General features: G+C 54.4%; 2 protein-coding genes and 1 pseudogene across 5 annotated transcripts; 2 read left to right on the top strand and 1 right to left on the bottom strand.

Moving 5' to 3' along the window:
• Positions 1-314: 314 nt before the first annotated feature.
• On the bottom strand, positions 315-371 carry LOC138375176 (U7 small nuclear RNA; annotated as a pseudogene).
• Positions 372-5,625: 5,254 nt separating this feature from the next.
• CCDC9 (coiled-coil domain containing 9) lies at positions 5,626-17,532 on the top strand. Of its 4 annotated transcripts, none has more exons than XM_069456842.1 (15): positions 5,626-5,691; positions 7,364-7,437; positions 7,583-7,687; positions 9,298-9,399; positions 9,524-9,772; positions 11,285-11,368; positions 11,459-11,632; positions 12,326-12,507; positions 13,966-14,012; positions 14,120-14,255; positions 14,641-14,734; positions 14,814-15,204; positions 15,561-15,653; positions 16,835-16,884; positions 17,468-17,532. In XM_069456842.1, exons 2-15 carry the CDS (start codon positions 7,435-7,437, stop codon positions 17,483-17,485), a joined length of 1,728 nt encoding a protein of 575 aa, XP_069312943.1. In that variant the 5' UTR covers positions 5,626-5,691; positions 7,364-7,434; the 3' UTR covers positions 17,486-17,532. The 4 variants fall into 4 exon arrangements, with proteins under 4 accessions (XP_069312943.1, XP_069312945.1, XP_069312946.1 ...); XM_069456844.1 differs by having other exon boundaries at positions 9,527-9,772; XM_069456843.1 differs by lacking the exon at positions 5,626-5,691 and adding an exon at positions 6,629-6,671.
• A 757-nt stretch (positions 17,533-18,289) lies between these two features.
• INAFM1 (InaF motif containing 1) lies at positions 18,290-19,152 on the top strand. Its single transcript, XM_069456847.1, has one exon. The coding sequence runs from the start codon at positions 18,290-18,292 to the stop codon at positions 18,704-18,706; it is 417 nt and encodes a 138-aa protein (XP_069312948.1). The 3' UTR covers positions 18,707-19,152.
• Positions 19,153-25,516: the final 6,364 nt, after the last annotated feature.

A 25,516-nucleotide genomic window follows, 5' to 3' on the forward strand; every position in this document is an offset into this window, starting at 1 on the left:
AAAAAAAAAAAAAAAAAAAAAGAATTTTGGGAGGACACAACTGAGCAACTGAATCCATAACAAGAACTATTATGTTAAAGCCGCTGTGAACATTCGTGTACCTGATAGGGCTTTTGGTGAGCACGTGCATGCACGTCTGTTGCGCAAATGCTTCAGAGAGGAATTGCGGGCGCATAGAGTGTGTGTGTGCGGAGCTGTAGTAGAACCCACTCACGGTGGCTGAAACATTTTACATTCCCTCCTGCAGCAGATGGGAGTTCCAACTGTCCCATGTCCTTGTCAGACGTTTTCTTTTTCTTTTTTTTTTTTTTTATTTTGAGTTTCCGTTGAGGAAACCCTGCTAGACAAATTCTAAAAGAGCTGTAACACTTGTTGTCTTTTTCTATCTTTCTTTCTTTCTTTTCTTTTATTTTCTTTTTTTTTTAAGACAGGGTCTTGCTCTGTAGCTTGGGCTAGAGCACAGTGGCATCATCATAGCTCACTGCAATCTCAGACTCCTGGGCTCAGGTGATCCTCCTACCTCAGCCTCCCGAGTAGTTGGGACTACAGGCCTGTGCCACCATGCCTGGCTAATGTTTTCTACTTTTAGTAGAGACAGGGTCTTGCTCTTGCTCAGGTTGGTCTTGAACTTCTGACCTCAAGTGATGCTCCTGCCTCGGCTTCCCAGAGTGCTGGGATTACAGGCGTGAGCCACCACGCCTGGCCTATGGACATTTGGGGCTGGACGAGTCTTCATTTTGGGGGCTGTTCTGTGCATCAGAGGACGTTCAGCAGCCACTCTGGCCTCTCCCCACCAGACGCCAATAGGACCCTCTCCCTAGTTGTGACAACCAGAAATGTTTCCAGACATTGCCAAATGTCCTCTGGGGGGCACCATCGCCCCCTCGTTGAGAACCACTGGGTGAGACCATGGAGTGTGAGCATCTGAGAAAGGGAGCGAGGTGGCCAGAGGGGTCAGCACATGTCACACCACACGGTGCCAAGATCCAGGCACAGGCAGGACAGCCCTGCCCAGGGCGCTCTGGGCAGCCTCTTTCCATCGGAAGGACTCTGTGTAGGGCTGGGCCAGGTGGAGGCTGGCAAGCGTGACCTCATCTGGAATAGGACTGCTATCGTCTGAATGTGTCCTGCAAAATTCATGTGTTGGAAACCTAATCCCGCATGCAACAATGTTGAGAGGTGGGGCTTAGCAACAGGTGGTTAGGTCCTGAGGGCTCTAATGTCATTCCTGTGGGAATGGGTTAGTTACTGAGAGAGTCTGGCTTTCTCATGCACATGCGCTTCTACCCTTCCACCCTTCCGTCATGGGATGACACAGCAAGAAGGCCCTCATCAGATGTGGCCCCTTGATCTTGGCCTTCCAACCTCCAGAACTGTCATGCACGTAAACTATTGTTTATAACTTACCCCGTCTGTGGCATTCTGTTACAGCAACAGCAAAATGGACAAAGACAAGGGTCTTTGCAGATGTGTTTAAAGAATCTTGAGAGGACACCATCCCAGATGAGAGTGGGCCCTACATCCAATGACTGATGTCCTTATAAAAGACAGAAAAGGAGAAGACAGAGTCACAGAGAGGAAGGCCATGTGAAGACAGAAGCAGATACTAGAGCGATGCGTCTACAAGCCAAGGAATGCCAGCACTTGCTGGAAGCCACCAGAAGCCAGAAGGCATGGAATGGATTCTCCCTCGGAGCCTGCAGAGGCACCAGCCCTGCTAACACCTTCATTTCAGGCTTAGCAACAGGCTCCAGAACTGTGAGACAATACATTTCTGCTATTTTAAGTCACCCAGTCTGTGTTGATTTGTTACAACAGCCCTCGGAAACTAACACAGTCACTCAGTGGCTGTGCTGCCTTGGGCAGGGGAACCTTGATGAGCCTGTTTCCCAATCTGTAAAATGGGTATAAACTAGGCACTTACCTTTTAGAACCATGAAGCCAATTGAAGGAGAACATCCCTCTCCCCAATACGTTAGCAGACATTTGCAGCACATTGCCTATAGGTGATGAGCTGGAGTTGTTTGGGCTTCAGGTAATAATAATCATAACAGTTAAATGCACTTACTGTATGGCAGGCACTGTTCTAAGAGCCTGTGTCTGCCATAAAACAACACACCATCAATTATCTTGCAGGTCTGGAGGTCACAAGCCCAAAATCAATTTCACTGGGCCAAAATGAAGGTGCTGGCAGGGCCACACTTCCTTGGGAGGCTCCAGGGGAAAATGGGTTTCCTTATCTTTTCCAGTTTCTAAAACTGTATTCTTTTGTTCTACATGTTTGCCAGAAAGGAAGGAAAAAAAGTAAAAAAAAAAAAAAAAACCCACAAAAAACAAACAAAAAAAGGATAAAGTTACATTCTGTGCATTCCTTGGCTTGTGGCCCCTTCCTCCATCTTCAAAGCCAGCAGCACAGTATCATGCTTGAGTGTCACATGGCCTTTTCCTTTCCTTATTTTATTATTATTATTTTTTTAGACAAGGTCTTGCTCTGTCACCCAGACTAGAGTGCAGTGGCATCATCACAGCTCACTGTAGCCTCAAACTCCCGGGCACAAGCGACCCTCCTGCCTCAGCCTCCCATGTAGCCGGGACTACAGGTGCAGACCACTCATGCCTGGCTAGTTTTCCTATATTTTGTAGACACAGAGTCTTGCTATGTTGCTCAGGCTGGTCTCGAACTCCTGGCCGTAAGCGATCCTCCCAGCTAGGACTCCCAAAGTGCTAGGATTACAGATGTGAGCCACCACCTTCACATGTCCTTTTTCTTCTGTGACAAGTCTCCCTCTGCCTCCCTCTTATACAGACCCTTTCGATTCTGCTGGGCCTAGCTGGATAATCCAGGATAATCCCCCTTCTCAAGATCCTTAGTTTAATCATAGCTGCAAAGTTCCTTTTGCGTATAACATTCACAGGTCCCAGGATCGGGACATGCGTATCTTTGGGAGTCATTATTCAGTCCACTACACCCCCCACCAATAACCCAATGAGGTGGGTTATTATTATCCTCATTTTATGGCAGAGGACACTGAGTCCCAGAGAAGTTAAGTAACTTCCCCAGGGTCCCACGGTACAGGTGGCAGAGCCGGGATTTGAACCCAGGCAGCCTCGACCTGAGTCCATGAACTCACCTGCTCTCCACCGCGTCTCTCTTAGGTCAGGTGGGTGACTCACGGCCAGTGCCATCCACTCTCTGTGTCTGTACCTTCCTAAGACAGGCATGACAGCGCCCACCTCCTTGGCTGGCTGGGAGTGGCAAAGAAATGGAGAGTGACACTCCAAATGCCACACTTCCACTCTGTCCCGCAACTGGGGAGATGCCCTTGTGGTCTTATTTTACTTTATTCTTTTTCGTCCAAGAGTGCTTCCAAATTTGATAAGCTTCAGGCCCCACATAACCTGGGTCTGTCTCTGTCCATTCATTGAGAACTTATAATGCATCAGGCCTTGTACCTAGGACCTTATGTGTATTAACTCAGTAATCCACTGAATTTTGCACACCGCATTTCAGAGAGAGGTGTTACCATTTGCATGAGGAAACTGAAGCCCAGGAAAATTTTGTACCTTATGTTGCCCAAGGTTACACAGCTGGTAAGTGACAGAGTCGGAATTCAAATCCAGCTTCAGAGTCCGCACTGTAAAATTTGACATTATGTGCCTTTAAATAAAAGTTTTTGTTTTATTGTTTTTTTTTAGAGACAGGGTCTCTCTCTGTTGCTCGGGCTGGAGTACAATGGTGTGATCATAGCTCACTGCAGCCTCCAACTCCTGGGCTCAAGCGATCCTCCTGCCTCAGCTTCCAGAGTAGCTGGGACTACACACATGCACCACCATACCTGGCTAATCTTTTCTATATATTTTTAGTTGTCCAGCTAATTTCTTTCTATTTTTAGTAGAGATGGGGGTCTCGTTCTTGCTCAGGCTGGTCTCGAACTCCTGACCTCAAGCAATCCGCCTGCCTTGGCCTCCCAGAGTGCTAGGATTACAGGCGTGAGCCACCAACAAATATCTTTTGACAGTCTACTATGTGTGCCAGACCCTGTTGGAGGCACGGGGGACATATCATGTATAAAACAGATAACATAGTGGAAGAGACAGACGGTGAACAAGATAAATAAGTAAAAGATATGGTAGTTTAGAGGACGAATGGTAAAATGGAGAAATAAAGCCAGGAACAGGAAAAGGTATGGGAGGTTTTGTGATTTTTAAATGGGTAGTTTCACAGAAGGCCTCTTTGAGGAGGTGACCTTTGAATAAAGGGCCCAGGTAAGTGATCTAGTGAACTTGGCAGGTATTTGGGCAATTGTAAGAAGATTAAGTTGTATGTGTAGAGATCTCTCAAAGGCTGTTAAGAGTAGCCATATAAGGGGCAAGGGATTACCAGGTACTTCCACTGTCCATGTTTTAAATCACAAAATAAAATTACTACCACCTCTGGGAATCTAGTCTGTCCACTTATAACTGTTTATCACCACTGGTGAAGATATTCCATACCATTGATCACATGTCATAATGGGTTTATTGTGTCTAAGTTTGGTTAATACATGCAACCCCTAGGGATTCTGTAGCCAAATCCAGCTGCTGCTTTGAATGTCTTCCAGTTCCTGGAATGCACCAAGCTCACTCACCACAGGGCCTTTGCACAGGCTATGTGCATTGCCTGAACAGTCAGCCCCTTTTACCCTCAGGCCTCTCCTCCTGCTCCTCTGGTAAGGCATCTCCCACGGTAGCTGTTATTTCACATTTACTTGTGTCTTCCCTCATGAAGGTAGGGCTAGGGTCTGCCTTCCTCCTCATCTTTTTTTTTTTTTTTTTTTTTTTGAGACAGAGTCTCACTCTGTTGCCTAGGTTAGAGTGCTGTGGCACCAGCCTAGCTCACAGCAACCTCAAACTCCTGGGCTCAAGCGATCCTCCTTGCATCAGCCTCCCGAGTAGCTGGGACTATACGCATGCACCACCATGCCCGGCTAATTTTTTCTATATATTTTTAGTTGTCCATCTAATTTCTATTTTTTTTTTTTTTCAGTAGAGATGGGGGGGGGGGAGCGGGTCTCGTTCTTGCTCAGGCTGGTCTCGAACTCCTGAGCTCAAACCATCCTCCCACAGTGCTAGGATTACAGGCGTGAGCCACGGCGCGGGGCCCTTCCTCCTCATCTTGACTCCGTTTCCACCTTTTCCCCAACACAGAGCCTGGCACTTAATGTTGATTTAGAGAATGAATGAATAATTCTAGCGGTTGAAAATTTCTAACTTCTAAAACTGACTCCAAGGTTTTATTGGTAGGAGGGGGTCAAACCAGGTCAGGCTTCCAGTTGTCACTGCCCAGTGCCTGGCCCTTACTTACGGGAACCAGGAATGATGGGCTAGAGGCGGAATTAGCTTGAACAAAGAGGTAGAGGGCACAGAGTGATGTATGTGTCTTCTCCTCCTGAACGGAGGTAATCCAGAAAGAAGGAAGTTGAATAAGCTTCCGGATCCCCAATGGAGACCAGGCCTACCCGCTCGGGCCTCCACCCGCGGGGGCGCGGCTCCTTTAAGGCTCCCGGAAACGGGACGGCAGGGCCGGAAGTGACCCTCTTTATTTCCCCTCCTCACGTGGTGTGGGTAGGAAATGACGCAAACGGCCCGGGAGCTGCGGACGCAGAGGCCGACGGAGCCGGAGTCGCGGACGCCGCGGGGTCTCCGGGACAGGTGACCGGGGGACGGGGCCAGGAGCGCGCCTAGAGAGGGCGGGGCCTAAAACCCCACGTGGGGGGAGCGGGAGCAGGCGCGGGCGGGGTAGTGAGCAGCCAGCGGGGGCGGGGCCAGAATACTCTGCGGGGGGCGGGGACAGGACGCCCACATGGGAAGCTGGCGGGGCGCGACGGGCCAGGCTGCGGGCGGGGCCCGGGTATGAGTGGGCAGCTGGGGGCGGGGCCTAAAAGTTGTGTCCGTGCTGGGGGCGTGGCCAGGACGCGGGCCGAAAACGCTGGGGGCGCGGTCAGAAAGTTTTGCTTCATGTGGAAATGGATCCAGATCATTGGCGGGAAGTCGGGGGTGGGCCCAGAGCGTCACGCGGAGGCGAGGGCGGGGCCAAAATGTGGCGGGGCGCCAGGGGGCGGGGCCAGGGTCCTGATGGGGCATGCTGGGGGTGGAGCCAGAAAGTTGTGCCTGAGCAAGGGGCGCGACCAGAGCGTTGACGGGTAAGGTGGCAGATGTGCCGGAACCTTGGCTGGAGAAGCCGGGGGCAGAGCCAGATGCTGTCGCTACGGGGCGGGGGCGGATTCGGGGGCGTGACCAGAAAGTTGACAAGGCAAGTCGGAGGCGGGGCCAGGGCATGGGCTGTGGAAGCCGGGGGCGGGGCCGGAATAACATGAGAAGGCGGGGCCGGGCTCAGGCTGCGCCTGGGGAGCCAGGGGGCGGGGCCGGGGGGGGTGCCTGGGAAGTCGGAGGCGAGGCCAAGCTAATGACGCAAGGGTGTGGGCGGGGCCAGAAAGTTTTTTCCCTAGTGGGGGGCGGGGCCAAAGCGGTTTCCGGGATGCCGGGGGCGGGGCCCTGGCGTTCCCAGCCAGGCTGGGCTGGGTTGGAGCTTTTCACTCTAAATCCGGGGGCGGGCCCAGGAAGTTTTGTTCTCGTTGGGGCAGGTGAAGTATTCACTGGGGAGGTCAAGCCAGGTCCTGGAAGCCTCGCCGGTGGGTACTGGGCCCGTTTTCAGTATCTTTTCGAGGGATGTGGGAGGCGGCCGTAGCTTTCTCAGGATGCTGGAGGCAGGGCTGGGACATCCCTGAGGGAGACGTGGACTTAGAATGTTCTCTGAGAGTATGGGGTTTGAACTTTGAGTATAGGATTGGGGATGGTTCTGAAGCTTACCAGGAAGAGCTAGAATGTTCACTGGATGTGAGCGACACCAGAATGGACACGGGAAGGCGGGTTAAGAATTTTGTGCAGGTTGGGAGGAACTTTCTTGTGCAGGTTGTGCAGTTTGAGCTCTCTTGAGGTAAGGAACGCAGGCTAAAACTCTTACCACAGGCACGTGGAGGCTGGACTAGAGTCTTCCTTTGGAGGAGAGCAATGTTGGATGTTTCCTTAAGCGGTTGGGTGGGGCCAGAACATTCCCAAGGTGGGTTTGACAACAGTGTTTACAAGGGAAGTGGGTGAGTCCATAAAGATCACGAAGGAGCGGAGTCTACATTTTTCCAGGGGCAGGGCTAGGTCTTGAAGAGGGAGTGAGAGTGAGGGCTAGAATTCTCTTGGAGTATAGATTGTTTTTTTTGTGTGTGTGTCTGTGTGTCTATGTGTCTGTGTGAGGATCCCCCAGTACGGGGTAGGATGAAGCAGATAGGGGGGCCATTGACCTTAGTCCTTCTGTCCTTTCTGCCCTCAGGAACCCTCAGTGCTGCATCCTGATTCTGCAGGGGAGGTTTGCTGGAACCCTGGCCCTGCCCAGCCATCGAAATGGTGAGACTAAAAGTGGGGTCTCTAGAATTTGAGCTTTGGGGAAGAGGACAGTATGCAAGGGACAGACTCTCAGACTCTGGATTGAATGGCCCTGGTGTGGGTGGAGGGTTTTTTCCCCCATCCCTCACCTGCCTCCCGGTCTCAGGCAGCCACACTGGATTTGAAATCAAAGGAGGAGAAGGATGCTGAGTTGGACAAGAGGATCGAGGCTCTTCGGAGGAAGAATGAGGCCCTCATCCGGCGCTACCAGGTGCCCTAGCCCTGCCCTGGGAGACCCCATCCCCTCTCTTCCCCGCAGTGAGTTTTTCTCACCTCTCCCTTCCTTAAAACCTTTTCATGGCTCCGCATCATTGTCAGGATAAAAGCCAAAGGCCTTAGCCTGTCATTCCTTCCTTCATTCCATTATTCATTCATTCATCTGCAAATATTCACCAAGGTGTCACTGTACCAGGTCCTGTGCTGCTAGGGATATAGCCTTGACTGAGACAGCCCTAGGCCTGCTCTTCCAGGGCTCAAGTCTAGTCAGGGAGACAGCCCTGTCTTCATTCATTAACGAGCCACCGTGGACAAGGGTGAATGAGGGACTCTGGGGGTGTTTGGGAGTCCAGAGGGGGGCTCCTGACCCAGCCTGGGGACGTGAAGGAGGGCTTCTTAGAGGAGGGCACTCTGAGGCCTGTGTGGTGAGCAGACATTAGCCAGTTGAAAAGGAGAGGGGAACGTGTTTCAGGGAGGGAACAGTTTGTGTAAATACTTGGAAGCAAGCGAGAGCTTAGAGCTTAAAGTTGGAGTGTTAGTTGGGGGAGAATTGATCTGGAGAGGTCAGCAGGGGCTGGGCCGTGCAGGGCCCTGAATGCCACCAGGCTGAGAGTTTTGGACTCTCCTGAGCACACTGGGGAGCCAAGGACGGCTTTATCAAGGGGGACTAAGTCAGAATAGCTTTTTAGCAAGACCCGTCTGTCTGCTTTGTGGCAGTGGCTGGGAGGAGGCAATACTGGAGACCACAGACCAAGGAGGAAGCTAGGGCAGAAACCCTAGGGGGAGAGGAGGTGTCTGGCTCAGGACAGGGCTGTCGAGGGGGACGCGGTTACCAGTGGGCAGCTGGGGGAAGAGGGAGGGTCCAGGACAAGGCCCAAGAGCAGGCAGTGGGCTGTCCCTGAGACAGGATCCAGGAGGAGGCATGGGTTTCATTTATTCATTCTTCATGCATTCATTCATTAAAAAACAATTGAGTTTCGATTGTGTGCCAGGCAGTGTTTTAGGCTTGGAGTATATGTCAGTGAACAAAGTAGACGCATTCCTGTCTCAGGCAGATTGTCGCAGTCGGGGAGGCAGACAGTAAGCAAAATGCACACGATGCCAGGTACTGGATAAGAACAGCGAGAACAGTGGGGAGCTGGTTTCTACGGGGTGGCTGGGGAGGCCTCGCTGGGAAGGCAGCATTTGAGCAGAGACCCGAGGGAGGGAGGCATTGAAGGCTCTCTGGGGAAAGGGTGTTCTTGGCAGAGGGATCAGCCAGTGCAAAGGCCCAGAGGCAGGTCTGAGCCTGGTGTGTTTTGAGAAGAGTGAGGAAGCCAGAGTGATCAAGGGGGAGAGGCTGAGAGAGGAGGTCAGGGAGGTACAAGGCCAGGTCCTGGAGGGTCCCACAGGTTGTGGGGAAGGCACTTATTCTGAGGTGGGCACCACAGGAGGGTTCTGAGCAGGGGAGCAATGTAACAGAGTTTGAGGAATAATGCTGAAATGACCAGTTTTGAGAGAGGCCTGGGCTGGGGTCAGATTTAGGAGGGATTCGGGGGGACTGTGGGAGTCCAGATGGCAGACAGGGCACCTGATCCTCGCCCCCCACCGGCTGCTTGCTCCCAGGAGATTGAAGAGGACCGCAAGAAAGCTGAACTTGAGGGAGTGGCAGTGACAGCTCCCCGGAAGGGCCGCTTGGTGGAGAAGGAGAACATGGCTGTCGAGGCGGTGAGCTCATCTCCAGGGCTGGTGGGTGGCCTCAATCCTGGTAGCTGCCCTCTCTGGGCATGGGGTGTCCCATCCCAGTCTCTTTGCCCCAGTGACTGTACTTTTCCCCTCTCCCGTCTTCCAGGAGAAGAGCCTGGGTCCTTCCCGGAGGTCTCCTGGGAGCTCTCGGCCCCCGGGGTCCAGCAAGGGAGGCCGGACTCCCCCACAGCAGGGAGGCCGGGCAGGCATGGGCCGGACATCCCGCAGCTGGGAGGACAGTCCCGGGGAGCAACCTCGAGGAGGAGCTGGGGGTCGTGGCCGGAGGGGCCGTGGCCGGGGGTCCCCTCATCTCTCTGGAGCTGGAGATGGCTCAACCGCTGACCGCAAGTCCAAGGTAGGAGCTGGGCAGGGCTTGAAGCCCCGGGCTGGGACTCCCTTGTCTCGTTTTTCTCTGTTCCTACTCTCAAGTGGACTGTTTTTCGTTTGTCTTTAGGGGTGTGTGTGTGTGTCTTTCTCTCTCTCCCCCTTCTTCCGTCTCCCCGCCATGTCTCCTTCCCTCCCCCTCCCCCCACCAGTGCTCTGTGCTGTCCCTGTGCCTCCCTTTTTCTCCCTCTCTCTGGTGTGTGCTCTCTTGCCTGTCCTCTCTGCCCTTCTCTGTCTCCTCCCTTTCTGGCACCGTCCGTCTGTCAGGCGCCCGCTGACTGACTGGTGTGCTCGTGCGCGGTGCTCTCTCTGTGCCTGTCTCAGTCCCCGAGTTTGTTTGTGGGGAGCAGTGACCTCACCGACGTCACTCCCCATGAGCTTCCGGTTCTCACACACAGAAATAAGAATGAAATCTAAAGACTATTGTAAGCGTTCTGTGACATTGGGCATCGAAGGCCTGAGTAAGCACTCAGTCAGTGCGGATGTTTACTGTTTGTGCACGCTAAGCTGCTGTCACAGAAAGGTCCCAAAGTGCCGCGGCCCAAGTAGAGTAGAAGTTTATTTCCCTCTTGTGTGTTGAGCCCTGTGGCGAGGCGAGTGATCCAGGTGGGGAGACCCTGCTCCATGATGTCCCTCAGGGACCCAGGTTCCTGCCTTTTGTTTTTATTTTTATTTATTTTATTTTATTTTATTTTGCTTTTTGTTGCTTGTTGGTCCCCTGGGGCATGGTCATTGTTTGCATGGGGAAAGCTGGGTCCGCTGACACAGTTGAGGTCCAGTTCCCAGGAAAGGGAAAGAAGGGTTTTATCACTTCTCACATGCTGTTGGTGAACTGCAACACCCGGCCACGCCCAGCTGCGAAGGAGACTGTCGGCCTTGTGCTCATCTGAAATTGTGTTACTGTGGAGGCAGGGGTTGCCGGGGGTCCCTTGGGCATTTGCCAGGGTTGGTACTGGTATTGCCACCATTACCACCGTGGCCACCATGGTATGTCCTCAGCACCCTGGCGCTGAACTCCCGGGTTTGGTGATCTGCTAAAAGGACTCACGAGGCTCAGCATGTGTCTGAGTCACGACTTAGATTTGTCACAGTGAAGGGACACAGCAGATGCAGCAAGGGGAAAAGGTGCCCGGGCTGCCGAGTCCTCCCTGTGGAGCCACAAGGGATGTGTTTAATTCTTCTAGTACTGCACTGTGACCACACGTGTCCACCGGGATGCGCGTGAGGAGTTCTTAATTGGAGACAGTCACAGAGGCTCCCTCTGCCTAGTACATACCAACGTTCCGGACCCCAAGGAGGACAGCGGGCGTGCAGTGTGTGCCGTGCCGTAGGCACAGTCTGGGCACAGTGAGCCGCCCCCTCAGGTCACCGTTGGCTGGGAACACCGTGTGTCTCGGGCCTGCTGTGCCAACGCTCTTCTGCACAGGGGCTGAGTAGTCCCCTGATGCTGGGTGTCTCCATCTTTGTCCCCTCTGCCCCCCAGGAGTGGGAGGAGCGGCGCAGACAGAACATCGAGAAGATGAACGAGGAGATGGAGAAGATCGCAGAGTACGAGCGCAACCAGCGGGTCAGTAGTGCAGGCGTCCCTGTCCCTGAGGCGGGGCAGAGCTGCCCGAGCCCCTGCAGAACCCTCCAACGCCTCCTCCCCCGCCCGCAGGAAGGGGTGCTGGAGCCAAACCCCGTGCGGAACTTCCTGGATGACCCTCGGCGACGCAGTGGGCCCCTGGATGAGCCAGAGCGGGACCGCCGGGAGGGCAGCCGCCGGCACGGGCGCAACTGGGGGGGCCCCGACTTCGAGCGGGTGCGCTGCGGCCTTGAGCACGAGCGGCAGGTGGGTGCTGGCAGCAGGGGCACCCTGGACACTCAGTGTTCTGACAGGGCCTGAGTGCACGGCAGACCGAGACAGACGGGGACCACAGTGTCTCTCTCTGGCTGGTAGCACAGAGTTTTAACTATTAAGGATTTGGGGCATGCTTTGATTCCTGGTAGGGGGTTCTCCCTCATCCTTGATAATTGGAGCGTTTATGATACACCCTCCATGTGGCTGTGTGAGGAGTGGGGATCCGGCCTAGGAGAGGAGGGACAGGCACCGGTGGTTCATCCCCAAGTTGCCTGTCGGCTCTTCGCTGGTGCCACACTGCTGCAGTTATAGCTTTATGGTTTTGGGGTTTTGCCTTGTTACCAACTAGGCACCTACCGTGTGCTGGGCACTGTTTGGGATGCTGGGGATGAGAGTTATGCCCTGGTGACATCTGTCCCGGTGAGAGCTAAGTAAATAAAAATGCAGTGAGATGTCAGGCAATGCCAAATGCTGTGAAGAAAAGTCCGGCAGGGTCGAGGGACAGAGGGGTGCTTCTTAAGAAAGAGAGGGCTGCGAGGGCCTCTGTGAGGAGGTGACACTTGAGTGGACCTGGTTCTTGTGTCTGCTTTGTGATGTTGAGTGAGTGGATCCATCTCTGAGTTGAGGGGTGGGGTGGGGTGGGTTTGGATCCGCCGGTGACTGCCTGTCGCTGGGGTGGGGCAGGGCCGCCGGGCCGGCCTGAGCGGTGTTGGAGACATGACGCTGTCCATGACGGGCCGGGAGCGCTCAGAGTACCTGCGCTGGAAGCAGGAGAGGGAGAAGATTGACCAGGAGCGGCTGCAGAGACACCGCAAGCCCACCGGCCAGTGGCGGCGGGAGTGGGACGCTGAGAAGACTGAGGGGATGTGAGTCTCCTGCTCGCCTGCATTGGGCTCCTCCTTGAACTTGGCCCTGACCCCTAACTCCTTTGCCTCTCTCTGGTTTCTCCACCTGTATGGCAGTGAGTGAGTACAACATCACAGTGGTGCTGCATGACAGCCACCAAATCTCAGTGGCACATGAAAGCATTTCTGTCCCATGTGCTCCAGGTGAGCTGGCCTCGGCCTTTCCAGGCTGGACGTTAACCTGTGGGTCCCACTGGGCTTGGCCCCTCCAGTCAGGTTGGACTCAGTCTGCTCCCTTTCGGGTTCCAGGAAACATCTAGTCAGTCATCGCATCAATGTCATGAGGACCAACTTCCATAGTCAAGAAGAAGGTTCTGGAAGAGCCTATGAAAGGCAGTCTTTGAGAGTTTAACCTATCCAAGGGGTTTAAACCCATCCTTTATTTTTTGCTGCCTTAAAGGTTTTCTTACACCTATAACTGCTATTTTTGGCTCTGGCTAAAGATAAGGATTTTGTCTGTTTGCCTGGTGGTCGGGAGCATTTTTATTTTTTTCCCTTTGAATTGTGAGCCAAGCACATGCAGGTGGGAGAAGTATTTTGCACCGATACTGTAGCCACTGTTTCTAAGGAGTAGGTTTCTGGGGGAATGCTCTCAGGGTTTAGGATGAGAAAGTCATTGTTTTTCTTTTATGTCCCCAAAGCAATCTACAAGTCTAATGACGTCTGTGTGCATTGCTTTTGTCAGCAAATATTTTTTCTTTAAAAAATTTTTTTTACAATGGTTTTTTTTTTTTTTTGCCATCGATACCATGATGCTTAATATTGTCAGCAAATATATATTGAGTCTCTCCTGTGTGTCATGGAAGGTTCTAGGTGATGGAGAAACAGCAGTGAACAGAATGTTTCTGCCTTCCTGGAACTTAGTGTCTGATGGGAAGGATGTGCCGAGTATTGAAGCAGAGTGAGGAGACGGGGCCAGGTTGTTATTTTGGATTAGGTAATACATGTAATATTATTTTAGGTGGAGGTTCAGGCAGGTCTCTAAGGTGGGGCCTGACAGAGGTGAGGGAGCAAGCCTCACCAAGCCCCTGAAAGGCTGGGGAAGAATGTTCCAGAAACAGCAGGTGTGAGCGCCTGCGGCAGAGAGCCTGCCTAGCAGGGGAGCTCAGAGGGTGACAGGGAGTGAGGTCAGGCAGTGAGCTGGGGGCCATGCACTTTGGCAAGGGTCTGTGGTACCCCCTCCCAAATTTTTGGTTTTGTGGCCAGTCAAATCTTTTTCTTTCTGTTTGTCACTTGGATGTCATACTTGCCTTTCCACCTGGTCTCTTGCCACGTCTAACCAGTGTCCCCTGTCTAGCTGATCTTCTGTCCCTCTGATCTGATTGTGGACCCTGATCCCTCCCCGTCTCTCTCCCCAATCCTCCTGCTCCCTTGTCCCCCCAATTGCCTGCTCACCCTGCTTTCTCTGTCCCCCCGCAGGTTCAAGGATGGGCCAACCCCTGCCCACGAGCCGTCCCACCGCTACGGTGCGTGGGTTACCTTGGGTGGGAGGAGGCAGCTGGCTGGGCTGGGCCTGGGGGTGGAGAGGTGGCTGTGCCACGCCCCCTCCCCTGACTCTTGGGTTCTGTTGCAGATGACCAGGGCTGGACCCGGCCCCCCAAGCCCCCAACTTTTGGGGAGTTCCTGTCCCAGCACAAAGCTGAGGTCAGCAGTCGCAGGAGGAGAAAGAGCAGCCGGCCCCAGGCCAAGGCAGCTCCCCGTGCCTACAGGTGGGGGCACCCGTCCCCAGCATTTTCACCCCTCCAGGGCTGTCCCCAGGGTGTTCTCTGACTTGCCTGTGAATGTATGGGTCCATCTGTCTGTCCCGGTCTTGGTTGTCTTACAGGGACTGGGTTTTAGGGGGTTGGGGTATGGCTCTTGGCTGTACCCTCATTTGTCCTCTTTCCCCCTCCCACCCATCTCCCCTCCTGCCACCTGCCCCCCCTTCTATCTCTGTCCTTGACACTTGGGGACACACGTCCACCACTCCCTCAGTGCTCCAACATGCTGGGTCCTCTCTGGGCAGCTCCTCCTCTGGGAGAGGTGGGAGGTATGCAGCCCCTTCCTCCTGTCCCTCTCCACCTGGGCCTCACCCTTTTCCTCTGTCCCCTCCAGTGACCATGATGACCGCTGGGAGACGAAAGAGGAGGCAGTGTCCCCAGCCCCGGAGGCCCCACAGCCCACCTCCCCCACAGAGACGCCCACGCAGGTGAGGCGGGGCTGCTGCGGGGCAGGGGTATGTGGAGGTGCCTGGGGCTGCACCTCCCTGACCCACTCTGTTCCCACAGCCACCTGAGACCCCTGCCCCTGCCCACCGGCCTGAGGATGAGGGGGAGGAGAACGAGGGGGAGGAAGATGAAGAGTGGGAGGACATGAGTGAGGATGTGAGTGAGGACGAGGATGAGGAAGATGTTGAGGAGGAAGACGACCGTGAGGAGGAGGAAGAACCAGCCCAAGACCACCACCCCCAAGAGGCTGACCCCGCTGGGAACCCCACCAGTGAGCCCGCTGACAGAGCCTCGTCCAGCTGCGAGGAGCCCCTGCCGCTTCCCCAGGCCCCTGCCACACCTTCCAGCCCCTTCTCACCACCTGGCGGCCACCAGCCTGTGTCCGACTGGGGTGAAGAGATGGAGCTGAATTCTCCCCGGACCGCCCACCCCGCTGGTGCCCTCTCTTCGGGTGAGGCCTGGCCTTTTGGGAATGCATGAAGCTTGCTGCCTGTTGCATGCCCCAGGGGTGTGGCTGGAGGTGGGGATGCTTGGGGGCTGGGCCCCAGGACCCGGTGTGCCCCGCAGCCCTGGCGGCTGGGGAGGGCAGTCCATTGCCCCCTCTGTAGCGTCATGCCCCTGTTTCCAGAATGCCCACTCCCAGAGCCCGCCCTGGGCCATTCAGAGCCCCCTCCCCAATAAAGAATTCACATCCTCAAATGACATTCCCCTAAGTGTGTCCTTCAGTCCCCTCTAACTCCCCCTGGGCCTTCTCTCTTGGGGTGGGGAGATGTGGGAGGGGGCTTAACTGGGCCTCCCCTTCCCTAGGAGGTGACCAGCCAGCCCCTGCCTCCCTGGAGAGTGGGCCCAGCCTCCCAGGAACCCAGAAAGCTGAAGAGGAGGGGTCTGAGGCAGCTCCAGGTGGGGAAGTGCATGGGGTGGGGGCCAAGGGGCAGAACGGCTTGGGTGAGGCTCCACCAGGAGTATGTGGGGGTAGCATTTGGTGAGGTCAGAACGCAGGCCTCACTGTGGGTGGGACTGCTGCAGGAGCTGGGGCTACGGGGGTGGGGCTTAGAGGTAGAAGCGAGGAGGTGGAGAGAGGATGGCATTAGAATTTAGAGGTCCAGCCTGTGCAGAGGACAGAGGAGTGAGGCAGCAGGAGACCCCGTCTCTACAAAAAATAAAAAAATTAGCCAGGCGTGGTGGTGCACACCTGTAGTCCCAGCTACTTGGGAGGTTGAGGCAGGAGGATCGCTTCAGCCCAGGAGTTTGAGGTTGCTGTGAGCTATGATGACACCACTGCACTCTAACCCCGGTGACAGCTTGTCTCAACAACAAAAAATTGACCCCAGGGCTTTTTGGAAGCAAGATACAGGTAATGGGGTGGGGCTGGTACTAGGGTAGGTAGCTTAGGGCTGGACTTTGAAATTTGAACTGGCCCATAAAGGTTAGAAAAGGGCGAAGGGGTGGAGGAATGGATTTAGCTGTGGGTGGGATTAGAGTTTTGAGGTGCAAACAAGTGGGGTGGCTGAATTAGAATAAATGCTGACCCGATTAGAATTTGGGACCAACAGAAGGGGAGCAAGTGGTGGAACCCCTAACCTCACTTCCACTGGGCAGGAGTCAGATTTTGAACCAGGGACCCCTCACCCCCACCCCACCACGTGGGATTAGGATTGGGGCACAGCGAGGAGGGAAGGGCTGGTTAGGATGCCCGGTGGTGGGGAAGGAAATGGGAGGGCGGATGCTGTAGGGCCCGCTTGATGGAAGTTAGGACTGGGAGATGGGGCTGGGATCGGAGGGGATATCTTGGGTAGGTGGGTGGGCGAGGGCCCAAGCTCGCTGTCTTTGGCCACGTATTGGCTCGGTGACGGCTACCCCAGTGTTTCCTCGGTTGTAAACAGGGTTACGCTGGGGGTGTATGCTGCTTAGTGGATCCACTGAGAGGATTAAAGGAGTCTGAGGCCGGTAAACCGCTTAGCGCGGGGCAGCTGCAACAGACTCGATTGGGATGGGCGTGGCTACACGGGGCGAGGGGGTCCTGGGACTGGGAGAGGTGGGAAGATTGTTCCTCCTTTTCTGATCCTCCCTTCTTTCGCCAGAGGCAGGCCCCGAGGGCCAGGAGACAGCGGAGATCACCGACTTCCAGAGGGTGCGTTTCTGCAAGGTGGTGGCGGCCGCTCCGCCACCGGGGGCCGCCCGCTGACCGCGCCCGCCGGACCAGGGCCTCCGGCCTCCGCGCTCTGCACTAACCTCCCGCCGCCTCGCTCCTCTGTCCTCTGCTTCTGCCACACACCAGCCAGGAGAGGGTTAAATGTAAGGGGGGAGGAGCCAGGGTCAGTGACCGGGGTGGGGCCAGGGCAGTGGTCTGAATTTTGTGAGGACTCGGTCCAGGCCCTACACGTGGGGGACGTAGCCTCCGTGTTAGCCTCCCATGGAGGCCGGGGGGGGGGACGGGGGGAGGCTAGGTGCAGTCCCCAAGGCCTAATTTCCCGCCTCCAGGAGCTTACATCTGGGGCATGGCAAATAGCCGGCGACTCTTCCGAAGGGCTTGAATCACTCGGGCGTCAGCCTCGTCTCTATTAAACGCAGTGCTTCCGCTAACCCTCGAACTGTGTTTCTGGCGGGGGCAGGCTGGGTTGCTGTGCTTGGCGGGCTTTTCCGTGGCGGATAGAGGCGGGAGGAAGGGGTCTTCCTTTCTCCACCCACCCTGACACGTCTTCCCCCTCCCGCAGGCCTCCCCGAATTCCTGAAGACGCTGCTGGGAGGGGACTGAAGCTTCCCCGCCTTGATGGGGAGGGGGCGTCAGGAGGGGTTTATCTGGATTTCCAGCCTGTGTTCTTCTCCCCAGTCCTCACTCTGCACCCCATGTCTCTAGGGAGAGGGAGAAATTGAGGGGAGTGGGGAAGGGGCGCGATTGGAACGAGGGGCGGAGCTGGAACCTCTGGAGGTGGAGTTGGATCTCAGGACCCCTGAGAGGGCGGCTAACTGCGTGGAAAAGGAGGCAGCTGGTGCCAGGAGGGGCGGGGTTAGGGTGCATGGGCGGGGCCAGAATCATAGTAGGCGGAGTTAGAACACGGGGCGGAGCTAGCATGTGGGGGTGGGGCTAGGCCTCTGCGAGCCGGTTTGGATGGGGGCTCCTAACGCTGATGGGGGTGGCCAGCGGTGGGGCCGTGGCCAGAATGCTGTGCGGGATTCTGTGGAGTGAGGAGGAAAGGGGGGCTCGGTCTGCAATGTGTTGAGGCCAGAGGGGGAAGAGGGCGGGTTCGAATGCTGGAGTGGACAGTCAGGTTCATGGGGAGAAAACCGGGCTGAGGCTGAGGGGCGGGGCTACAGCGCTGGGCGAGGCTTGAGCGTGTGAAGGGGGTGGGCTTGGAGACGGGGGCGGGGCCGGGGCGGGCCCATGCCGCGGGGAAGACCCGCCCTTGAGGGGGCGTGGTCATGATTGGCGGGGGCGGAGTCGGGGGAGGGCGGTTTAGACCGCGAGGCAGTCCTGGGGGGGGGCCGTGCGGGGCGGGGCCTGTGCGGCCGCGGTGCTGGCGGAGTGGGCTGCGGGGATGCGAGGCACGAGCTGTGTGGGCGGTGGCGGCGAAAGCCCCGGCAGCGCCGGGCTGAGCGAGGGCCCGCGGGGCCGCTGGCTGCGCCTGGCCCCGGTCTGCGCCTACTTCCTCTGCGTCTCGCTGGCCGCCGTGCTGCTCGCCGTGTACTACGGTCTCATCTGGGTCCCCACGCGGCCCCCAGCGGGCCCCGCGGGCCCGCTGCCTAGCGCGCTGTCCCCTCCGTGTGCTGCCCGCCCCGGCGCGCCGCCTGCCCCGGTGCCCGCCGCTGCCTCCATCTCCTGTCTCCTGGGAGCCCCCGGCGGGCCGCGACCCCAGCTCCAGCTGCCACCGAGCCGCCGCCGCCGCCGCAGCGACCCTGGCCGTGGCCCAAGCCGCCAGACGCCCAGAGAGACGCCAGGGACCGCAGGGGGGTGAGGAGCCGGGTAACCCTCCCTTCCACCCCAACCCGGACCATCAGCCCTCGAGAGCCCGGTGCTCCATGCCATGGATGCGCTGGCACCGAGTGGGCCCGGGCTCCGTCTTAATGACATCGCCCAGCGTCTCCGGAGCCGTCATCCTGAAGAATGGGGGCTAAGGGGGTGTCGGCTCGGGGCCTCACCCCTTGCAGCTCCTCTGCTGTCAGGCCGGGTCCTCCACCATCTGGCGGACTCCATCCCGACTTCTGCTTCCTATCCTCCCCCTCTAGGATTCTGAGCACAGAGTCCGCAGCTCACCCTTTTCATCTCCCCGAATCTCTGTGTCTGTCTGTCCATCTGCAATAAACTCCAGCCCCAGGTGCCTCGTGCTGTGTCTGTCCTGTTGTCTGCAGAGATGTCTCCTCCCACGTTTGTGAGGGGAAGTCCCTGGGGTGTAGCCTTTGTTTTTCTTGCCCCTGGTGGGCTGTGGGGGTTTTTCCTTTCCCTAGGAAGCCCGTCTCTTTCATCGCCTTCATGTAATTTTCGGTTTGGAGCGGGGAGAAGAGGCTTATCAACAACAGGGCCTTTGAAGGTCAGACAGTATGAAGGACTTCCTAGTGTTTTATGTGCTTGGGGCAGAAGACAGGTGTCTTTCTGGAGAGAAGCAGTTGTAACATGTTACTTCTCACTGTAACATGCCCTTGTGTTACAGCGTGGGAGACAGGAGAAAGGTGGGATGATTTGGGGGCAAGAACTGAGGTTCTGGGGGTTGCTGTTAGTAGAATTAGCATGTCAGAGGCTAAATCACCCTGAGATCTCAGTTTGCTGCTACGAGGGAATGATACTTGCCTTGTTCCTGGGGCTAGAGAGATGAAGGTAGACGGGGCTGGTGACACTTCTCTGCCTCTGGAAACCTCAGAGCAAGTCACCAGAGCACTGTGCTGCCTTTGAAGATCAGTACAACCTCTCTGGCCTGCAATGCGGAGTAATCAAGGCTGAGAAACTCAGGTCTAGCTTCTGGGGAACGAGTCAGAGGTAGTTGCGTCCATGTTCCTTTCTGGAAGACTGAGGCCTGGCCCTAGGCAGGGCCTGGGATCTGGCAAGCAGGAAGCGGTTTTCCTGTCCAGCCAACCCCCTTGAGCTGGAGGCTCTCCAGGGAGAGGGAAGCTGAGCCTCTTCTCTCAGACGGGGAGAGGTGACTGTAGACAGTGGAATTTAGGGAGCCAGCACCTCTTTACAGTCAGTAATAGGTGGTGGTTAGGAGCATTGACTTTGGGGCCAGGCTGCCCAAGTTCAAATCCCGGCTCTTTTTCTCATTGTCAGTGTGACTTTGGGCAGGTCACGCCATCTCTCTGGTCTTGGAAAATGAAGACAGGGAGAGTGCTTAGAGAGAGGCTCCGAGGAATAAATAAGCTAGTGATCTAAAGCCCTGAGAACGGTGTCACATGTCTCCACCACCTCTGTCCCTCAGGGCTTTAAAAGCCCCAGCTTGGATCCCGAGGGATATCAAGTCGGCCCAAAGCCCTGGACATCAGTACAAGCTGAGTTAGAGGGAGGGACCTCTCTGTTTGTTCCCACGCCCCCCCTTAGAGTTTCCAGCTGTCCCCACCCAGCCCCATTTTTCCTTTTTTTTTTTTTTTTTTTTTTGAGGCAGAGTCTCACTCTGTTGCCTGGGCTAGAGTGCCGTGGCATCAGCCTCACTCACAGCAACCTCAAACTCCTGGGCTCAAGCCATCCTTCTGCCTCAGCCTCCGGAGTTAGGACTCCAAGCTGGGACTACAGGCATTTCGCCACTGTGCCTGGCTAACTTTTTCTATGTATTTTTAGTTGTTCAGTTAATTTCTTTCTATTTTTTAGTAGATGGGGTCTTGCTCTTGCTCAGGCTGGTCTCGAACTCCTGACTTCGAGCGATCATCCCGCCTTGGCCTCCCAGAATGCTAGGATTACAGGCGTGAGCCACTGCGCCTGGCCCCCATTTTTCCTAATCGTTCTTTTCTTTGTTTCTGTATCTCTTCTATCTTTTTTCTTTCTGTGTTTGTCTCTCTGCATCTCAGTGTTTGTGTGTGTGTCCCTGCGTCTGTCCCTGACGTCCCTCGGTGTTCTCTGTTTCTACCACTGTCTGTCTCACCTCTATTGCTTTCTTACCCCAGCGCGCTTGCTCTTCTCTTCCACACTTCTCTCTCCCGTCTTGCCTGACATCTCCCAAGTTGCTCTCCCTTTCCTGTCCCCAATGCCGCCTAATCGTGTCCCCACCCCTTTCCCCCCCTCCCACCCCCAGTCTCAGCCTCCCTGCCCTTCCCCTATCTCCTTCTCTTCCTTTTCCTCCTGTTTCTCTGTCTCTCTTTTGGTCTCTATCTTTTAATCTTTCATTTAGCAAATATTTTTTGAACACCTGTTGTGCACCAGGCTTATTTTAATAAAAACACCAGGGACATGGCAGTGAACAAAACAGGCAAACATTTCTGCTCTCAATGGGACTACATGTTAGCCGGGTAACAGACAAGACATATAGTTAACCACTTGAATATATGGTATGTCAGGTAGTCATAAGCACAAAAAGAAAAATGAAGCAGGATCAAGTGTGGGGAGTGATGGAAAAGCTGGTTTCTGGGTAGAAGCTTGAGGCAGGTGAGGGTAGGGCAGTGGGAACAGGAAATACAAAGGCCCTGAGGCTTGTGCAGTGAACGGTAAAGAGGCCACTGTGGCTGGAGCAAAGCGAGTGAGGGGGCAAGGGGGAAGCGAGAGGAGGAGATCAGGGGAGAGATAATAGCACTTTGGTCAGGGCTTCGTGGGCCATGGCGTGGACTTGGGTGTTGGCTTGGGGAGAAGGGAGAAGTGGTTGGTCAAAATGTACAGTGGTAAAATACACATAGTATAAAAGTTCCCATTTTAATCAATGTAAAGCGCACAGTTCGATGGCATTAAGTGCAGTTACAGTGCTTTGCAGTCATCACCACCGGCCATCTCCAGAATGTCTTCATCTGCCCAAAATGAGACCCCATACCTGAGCACTAACTCTCCCCTCAGCTGCTGGCAACCACAAGTCGACTTCCTATCCATGGGAACTTGCCTATTCCGGACATTTCACATAAAAGGAATCATAGAATATAGAGCTTTTTGTGTCCGGCTTCTTTGACTCAGCATCGTGTTTTCAGGCTCCATCCATGCTATGGCCCGTATTGGTGCTTCACTGCTTTCTGTGGCTGAGGAACATTCCATCGGATGTGTATACCAGGTTTTGTTTATCTGTTCATTATCTGATGGACCTTTGGGTTGCTTCCACCTTCTGCCTATTGTGTATAGTGCTGCTATGAACATTTGTGGACAAGATTGTGTTTGAACGCCTGTTTTTAATTCTTATGGGTACCCGGGAGTGGAATTGGAGAGTTCCTTGATTACCTGTGTTTAATTTATTGAGGAACCACCAAAAACAATATATATTTTGAACATGCACCCGACGGATTGGCTGTGGGGTGTGACAGAGGGTCACCTGGGGGGATGGGGAGACCCTTGCTGGGACCAGAGACTGGGGAGCATCAAGGTTAGGGTGTTCAGAGCCTTCTCCTCCTTTTCAGGTCTCCTTTCCTGTCTCCTGCAGACTCACTGTGTTCTCTCTACCGTGCTTCTATGTCTCTCCCTTCTCTCCCACCTCCAATTCTAAATTATATTGATTAAAAGGGACATGCCCCTCTGCAGCCTCTCACTGTCTTCCCACCGTTAACAGTCCAGGGGAAACTTGAAGAGATCCATGCCTGCCCTTCATGGATTTTCGGATTTCAAAAAGGTTCCAAAAATTCTCTTGTAACTTCACTTCTCTGCCTCAGTCTCCTTATCCATAAAAGGGGATAACAACAGTCCCAGCTTTGCAGGGGGGTTGTGAAAACTCAAGGCCAGGCCTGTGTCTACCTTCAGCACAGGGCTGGGAATAGTCAGAGCCCCGAAGATGGTGGTGATTCCTTGGTGTCACTTTGAGTGCAGACCTGTGGGGAGCAGTGCTGGGGACATGGGGTGACCATGACAACCTCGGTCCGGCCCTCATGGGTTTCACATTTCAGTGGAGGACAGATTTGTCCCCAGACATTAATGATCCAGAATGGGTGGGGCTGGAATGAGGGAGTTCAGTGGGCTGAGGGAGCCCAGAGGCAGGGATCAGGGAGGGCTTCCTGGGGGAGGCTCCTTAATCATATTCTTTGAGTTGTTCTTTCGATTCAGGTAGCTTGACTTGGGGGCGGGCAGAGGGTAATGCATGAATCAGGAAGGGCTTGGTTACAAGTAACAGACATGCCCAACTCTACCTGGCTTAGACAACAGGAAACTCTATTGGCTCACGTACCCAGAATGGGCAGAAGATGGGCAGGCTTTGACAGAGCAACCAGACCCTATCCAAGCACTTCATTTATCTAACTCTCATGACCAGATTATGAGGCAAGTAATTATTATCATCTGCCATTTACCAATTTGGAAACCGAAGCTCAGAGAGGTGGCGCAAACAAGTGGCAGAACAAAGATTTGAGGGCTGGGCAGTCTGATCCCAGATCCTCTGCTCTTAACCTCTATCTGGTGTCACTGGGGACTTTGTTATGATAGTTCGGGTCCTGTGGAAAGCAGATGGCAAGATCGATTAGATGTGCAAAACATTTGTTGAGGAAAACACTTGTGACGGTTAAAGGGGAAGGAGGGGGAGCGTGTGTGGCAGGGAGAATCTTTGGAAATGACAAGGGAAGGAGGGACCGTGTGGACGAGCCTCAGGCTGCAACACAGTGCTGAGAAAGCCTGGCGGGGATGTTTACGAGTGGGGCCCTGAGCAAATGAGTCCGGCGGGGGGCAGCAATGGCTGCACTGACACGCATCCGTGTTCTGTCACTGGCTGGGAGCAGTCCAAGGGAGGCATGGGTGGCCTTGGCACCCACGCCATGGGAGTGCCAGACAGCTGTGATCAGGGACACAGGATCTCTTTAAAGGACAGCTGAACAGGTCCCCAGCATGGGGACTTAAACTGTTTCCAGTCCTGTCTGTGTGCAGAGTGGGCCTCATCCGCAAGCTGCTTCCCCTCAAGGCAGCAGTGCAAGCGCCCAGAGATTCCGAAACCTGAGAGCGGCTGTGAGATAAGGAGGCCTGAACCCTACCGGATACCAAAAGGGCTTTCCTTCAATCTGATTGGATCAACATGGGTCACATGACAAGCTCGGAAACAATGCCTGTACCAGGAGACTGTCAGGTGTTGGTTGGTTAAGGCTTAGGTTCCTGAACCACTCACAGGCAAGTGAAGGCGGGATTACTAGGAAGCTTTGGACCAATCAGGACCCAGCAGGACCCTGGCTCTGGCAGCCCGTGGACATCCCAGTTTGGCAGCCCAACTGCAAGGGCGGGGGCTGCCAATAGGGGGCGCTCTAGGACCACCGTTTCCCTGGATCCTACCCCCACCCCCGCTTATCCCCCACCCCCAAACCTGGAACCGAAAAGTTACAATTAAAGCAGGGGTATATATGGATGTAAACGTAAGGAGCCTGCTAATCAAATCTCGTGTCTAAAATTCCGAATTCCCCAAATCTCTGACCACCAAAAATTCTTTTGGGGGTAATTTTGCTCCAGTCTCACATGGCGGCAAATCAAATAATATGAGCTATTTATACTCTTTATTTATCTCCTTTAGTGTGAATATTCACATACTTTGCTGCAAAAATATTAACACGTCTGATGGGGGGGCGCCTGCCATAGGGCTCTGAGATCCATATATTACATAATATGCGACATTTGCTTAGAATCACCTTTCTAAAATTGGAACGATTCTTTTTTGTTTTTAGACTAGTCAAGTGCAGTAGCGAGAAGGGGAAAAGAGTAGCACGAGGAGTTCAATCTGGGACTGACCGTGAACAGTCACTTGAGAACTCACTGCCTTCTGACCAGCCTAAAATTGGAACAATTCTGAGTTCTGAAATACATCTGTCCGCAGGGACTGCAGCTAAGGGATTGTGGACTTGTCATTTGGCCCGTGGCCAAACCTAGATTCATCTTAATTATTTGTTCAACATTTATTTAATGGCTTTGGGAAGAAAACCAATTTTCCATTATAGTTTTTTAAAAACTAGACAATGACATTGGTTTACTAAGTTCCCTTTGTTAATGATACGCTCTTTTTAGTGTTGTGTGTGTATATGAAAGTGTGTCTGTGTGTTTGTATGAGTGTGTCAGTGTGTGAGAGCGTGTTTCTGTGTGACAGTATTTCTGAGTGCATACGTGGGTCTGTGTTAGTTTTCGTGTGTGTGTGTTTCTGTGTGTGTCCGTGTGACTGTGTGTATGAAAATGTGTTTCTACGCATTTTAAACCTGTACATGGTGCAGGTTTAAAGTTTTGTGGGGGATTTTGTTTTGTTTTGTGTTTTGGATACAGGGTCTTGCTCTGTTGCCCCGGCTAGAGTGCAGTGATGTCATCATAGCTCACAACAACCTCAAACTCCCGGGCTCAAGCGATCCTCCTGCCTCAGCCTTCCAAGTAGCTGGGATTACAGGCGCGCACGACCACGCCCAGCTAATTTTTCTATTTTTTAGTACAGATGGGGCAGAGACGGGAGTGTCTCCTTCTTGCTCAGGCTGGTCTTGAACTCCTGAGCTAAAGCATTCCTTCGCCTCAGCATTCCAAAGTGCTAGGATTACAGGAGTGAGCCACTGCGCAGTGCCGGCTTAAAGTTTATATGCTGAAAGAAAGTCTTCATTTTAGCAACCATCTGCGCCTCTGCTTGGGAATTTCAGCGGACTCTACAAAATGACTTAGCAGAGAGGTTTTGTGCTGTCAAGCAATACCTTTATTGCCACTAGAGGTCGCCTGTCTA

Source organism: Eulemur rufifrons, chromosome 24, assembly GCF_041146395.1.
Source record: "Eulemur rufifrons isolate Redbay chromosome 24, OSU_ERuf_1, whole genome shotgun sequence".
NCBI lineage: Eukaryota > Metazoa > Chordata > Mammalia > Primates > Lemuridae > Eulemur > Eulemur rufifrons.